The sequence below is a fragment of the Geospiza fortis genome, unplaced genomic scaffold (assembly GCF_000277835.1).
Source record: "Geospiza fortis unplaced genomic scaffold, GeoFor_1.0 scaffold104, whole genome shotgun sequence".
Taxonomy (NCBI): Eukaryota; Metazoa; Chordata; class Aves; order Passeriformes; family Thraupidae; genus Geospiza; species Geospiza fortis.
This window is the reverse complement of record NW_005054325.1, coordinates 6,516,815-6,521,263: the sequence shown is the minus strand read 5'-3', so window position 1 is coordinate 6,521,263 and position 4,449 is coordinate 6,516,815. Positions and strand designations below refer to the sequence as shown.

General features: G+C 43.6%; 1 protein-coding gene across 1 annotated transcript in view; it reads right to left on the bottom strand.

Moving 5' to 3' along the window:
• GFOD1 (glucose-fructose oxidoreductase domain containing 1) overlaps nt 1-569 on the bottom strand; it is a 6,172-nt gene extending 5,603 nt beyond the window's left edge. Inside the window, 2 exon segments of the mRNA XM_031056991.1 lie at nt 1-4; nt 7-569. The exon segment at nt 1-4 is cut by the window's left edge and continues 5,603 nt beyond it. Of these exon segments, the coding sequence (XP_030912851.1) occupies nt 1-4; nt 7-528 (526 nt within the window). The 5' untranslated portion in view covers nt 529-569.
• Nucleotides 570-4,449: the final 3,880 nt, after the last annotated feature.

The following is a 4,449-nucleotide window of genomic DNA, read 5'->3' as shown; positions in this document are numbered from 1 at the left end:
CAGCAGGAGCTCCCGCTGAGGAGAGCTGTTGCTCTGTCCGTAGAGGTCAGTGCCTATCACAGTGAGCCGTCCCGCCGAGCCCACCACGATGATGTCCTGTTTGAACTCCCCCGGGATGTTGAAGTTGAGCGTCACCGTGCAGCACACGCCCCCTTCCAGGACCATCTGAAAGGTGCAGAAGTCATCGCTGGTGATCTGCCGGATGCCCTTGATGTGGTCCGTCTGCTTCACAAAGGTCTTGAGCAACCCGTGCACCTTCACGGCCTTCTGGCTGGTGAGGAAGGTCAGCAGGTCGATGATGTAGGTGCCCACCGAGTGCAAGCCCCCACCTCCCATCAGGTCATCGCAGCTCCAGTTGTACTTCTTGCCCAGCAGGCTCCCGCTGTGCACCTGCACCTCGCACACCAGCAGCTCCCCCACGTAGCCCTCCTGGATCAGCTGCTTCATCTTCACGAAAGCAGGCAGGAAGCGCAGAACGTTCCCCATGATGCTCATGAGCTTTGGGTAGTAATGAGCTGCAGTCATCATCCTAAAGGCATCCAGGGGAGTTGCCGTTCGGTCACAGATGACGTTCTTCCCAATGCCTGAAATGGTGAGAAAAAAAAAATCATCAATAAAGTTTTATCAATGGAGTAAGCTGAAAGCCTCAAGGCTATTCTTAAAGACTAAGCCAAGGAGAAAGACCCTAAAAGAATAACACCATATTGAAATGTTTCCGAGGCATAAAGACCCACTCTGGCATGCTTCCAAAATACATGTAAGAATTTTTTAAGCACCACAGTGAAAATGTGATCCTTTTTATTTTCAAAAAGCATTCCTGTCTAAAAAGAGCTCAAAGGTGAGGGCCTGAACAGAAAAAAGTAAGCTCCCTTCTGGGAGCAGGTATGAAACCAATCACCCACCTCAGCCATCTCATAGACATCTCTTCTGTGACAACGTGCCAATGCAGGGGTTTCTGTGAGCTGAATCTGAGGTTCAGACTCAAATCCCTGAAGGGTATGAATGACACAAGTGGATGTATTCAGTAACTTAACACAGGTACACTGAAAAGCCTGGCTTTGTCTTCTCAGTACTCTTGTCTCTCCCTCTTTCCTGCTCAGACTGTTTTAAGAGGCTCTGAGGAGAGAAGTACTGGGCTTGCTGCTTAATTTAAAATGAAGAAATTGCTTCTTACTCATAAAATGCCCCACTATTCTGACAATGGCACTCAAGTGTTTTTTGAAGCAGTTCTGCTGAAATGTCAGCAGTGCATCCATGGTGCCAAGGGAGAGTCAGGATTGCTCTAAAACAGGTCAAATGTAGTTGTGACAATCTGTTCCCTCATGGAATTGTCCATATGGCACACTGTTTACTGAAGCTTGCATGACAGCCCCTTTTATCTGGTCATCAAGGTGTGCAGCTGAATGCAGTGCAGGCTAAATGGACTTATTACTGATTTCTCCTCCTCAAATACTTCCATTATGTACCCACACACACATAGTGACAGAATCTCCAGTTTCCTTCTTAGTTGCATACAGAGACTTTTTTATGCTTAATGATCAATATTAGGTAAGCTGTGGAACACTTTGTATATAAACTATGACACTAAATATGACCTTTACCTGGAGAGCCTTGGGCTACAGCTGGGCCTGGCACTTAAAAGAGCTGAATTTGGGTCCTTGCTGATGGAGTCCAGATGAATAAATTTGCTTGCTAAATCACATTGTATTTTCATTCCTGTTCCCTTCAGGTAGTTTTAAAAAAATCTCTTTTTCTTTTAAGAGCTGTTCAGAGTATAAAATTTTACATGTTTTGGAGCTGTTTGGATGAAGTCATGTAAGTATAGACAGATGGCAGGGATCTATCTGAGCCCACTTACATGAATATTTAACAGCCTGACTGGAAGAAGAAAGGGGTCACAGTCCAAACATTCAAAAACCAGCTTATCCACACTGCCTATTCCCAGTCTTTGTCTGCTGCTATTTGAGTAGCTAAAACTGGAGGGAGGGAGGGCTGTCATTGCTGAAGTGGCAGTCACTGACAAGAAGGGAAATACCTTTCTTCAACTTGCTTCTATTCACCTTCTCCTTAATCAGATAGGTAGAAACATACTCATTTTTCCTCTTAAATTAGGCAAGAATCTTCTATTCAGTGGCCATGGTCTTTTCTTACTTTTCTCTCTCATCTTTACAGATGGTTATAGGTGACTGAGTTGATATTTTCAATAATGTCAACTAATAGCACTCCTTTTCCTGTCCCTGAATAATTTTTTGCTGCATCTGTTTGATATTGGAGAAAGCATTCATCCACCTGCCCGACCTATATCCTCTAACTGGTAACTCCAGCTATGCCACTTGATACAAATCACTAATGTAATAATCCTTGAGTTACACGGTCTCTTTGCAGAGAGATTTCAGTCTGGCAAATTAGTTAGCAAATTAAGGGAAATCTTAGACAAAACATCCCTAGAGTCAAACCTTCCTGATATAACAATTTTCCCCCAAACAACCAATATATATTACTCATTATCTGACCTGCTCACCTGATCCACAAAAGCATCACGTTCTGCTCCAGTTCAGCTTGTATCATTCTGCCTCACAGACGCCTGCCAATTTTATCTGAGGTCTGTCCACGCACTGTGTCTCAAGATATGCAGCTCCACACATGTACTTGCTAGGAAAAGGATCTGTGTTCATGAGGAATTGCAGCCTGGGGACAATCTTTTTGCTGAGTGTTCCATGCCATGCATGGTGGGGGTCAGTCCTTCGCCATATGGGGCAAGGAATACTTGGGATTGTCAACATCTGAGTATGAAATTATGATTATTAATTTGAAAGAGAAGCCTATGGATTTTTACATTCCGTACATTCGAGAAAATTGCCAGTGGGATCCGTGTAACTCAGGCACGTGTGCAGAGGAAAGGGAAGAGCCCTAAATATTTATATGGGGACAGGGAGAAATTGAAGTCTTAAAATTACTCCTTCCACCATTTCAACCTTTTTGGAAAGGTTGAAACCTCGTCATTTCAGCAAATCCAAAATGCAAATGTTCTGAGAGACTTTCTGTCTCTGTGCATATGCTGATAATACGTGCCATTCTCTCATCCCTGTCAGGGATTTAAACAGCTTTTTGCTTGATGCCCAGAAAGCTTTTATATGCTATTAAAGCTTGTGCAGTTCTTTCAGCATAACAGTGCTCAGCACTTGAGTCTGTGTGCACCACAGATCTTTGTCTCCTCCATAGCTGCAAATCTGCAAGCAGCCACATTAGCTTTCTGGAAGCAGGGAGAGAACATAAAAGGTTTGCTTAATTTATTTTAGAGAAATACTCTGGTGTGTTTATGCCACCAGAATGAGAAAAAGGCAGATCAAAACACCATTTTTCTGCTCTCTTCCCTCCACTCCCTTCTCAAAAGGAGAAGGAAGAAAAGGGACCTTCCCTTTGAGCCATTCTCTATAGCAGCATCAGGCAGAACAGAGAGCAGAGTGCAAGGAAAATCTCCCTTCCCAACACTCAATCTCATGGAATGGTGTGCTCTGACTGCAGGTGCTGCAGGGGGCTTCTCTGGGAACTGACCCCCTTCTTCTCTAGTCTGGGGCTGTGGTCTAATCCTCTCCCCACTGTTGGACAAGACTCTAAGAAAGGATGAATTGTTACTGTTTGTCATTCTACCAGCGTGTTTTGCTGTTTCATGTGTCTTTGAAAATCGCACCACAACAGACAGCAAAAACTTCATTAATTACATAAAAGCAGGGAAATGCAGCCAGCTTGTTTCAGCAAGAAAGTGAAATATATCTGTCCATGCTGATAAGCAACACAGTTGGATAAATCTCATCCTATGAAAGAATACACATCTCTTCCACCTGCATCAAGAATTCTGGTATACAGTGCTACACTTCTTAACCAGCCAACTAATGAGCATTGATTTCTTGACTTCTCAGGTAAAATGACAAATATTTTAAATACATGTTAATCTTTTGAGGGCTCCACACAGTCTTCACTCTGGCCTCCCAGCTTGGCTCCGCTCTAGAGTGTGGTGCCAGCACTGGGGAAGGCTTACTCTTGGCCAGCCAAGTCCAAAGCTGAAGGTGCATCTCACGTAGCAAGGTGCATCCCCCAAGTCAAACCTTAACAACTTAGGTACCAGTCTGCCTTTTTTTAAGAAAGTTATTGAAGAACACTGATCTTCTCTGAAGAAGCACATGTGTAACCAACTCTATAGAAGCAGCTGAGCAATTAGAAAAAAATTGTCTGTGCTACCAGTCAAATGAAGATCTCTCTAAAGATCTTTATGTTGGAAAGTCAAATCATAACCAAGCTCTAATGGCTTGTCACCCACCTAACAGTATTTAATTCTGTCAGGAAGCCATGTGATTTATTTGCAATCCTCAGTCTTCATTTTAAAAAGGGAAGTCCTTGTGAATTGGAGATAAGCCCAGAAGTGAGAGGCGAGTAGATACAGTCCAGGGT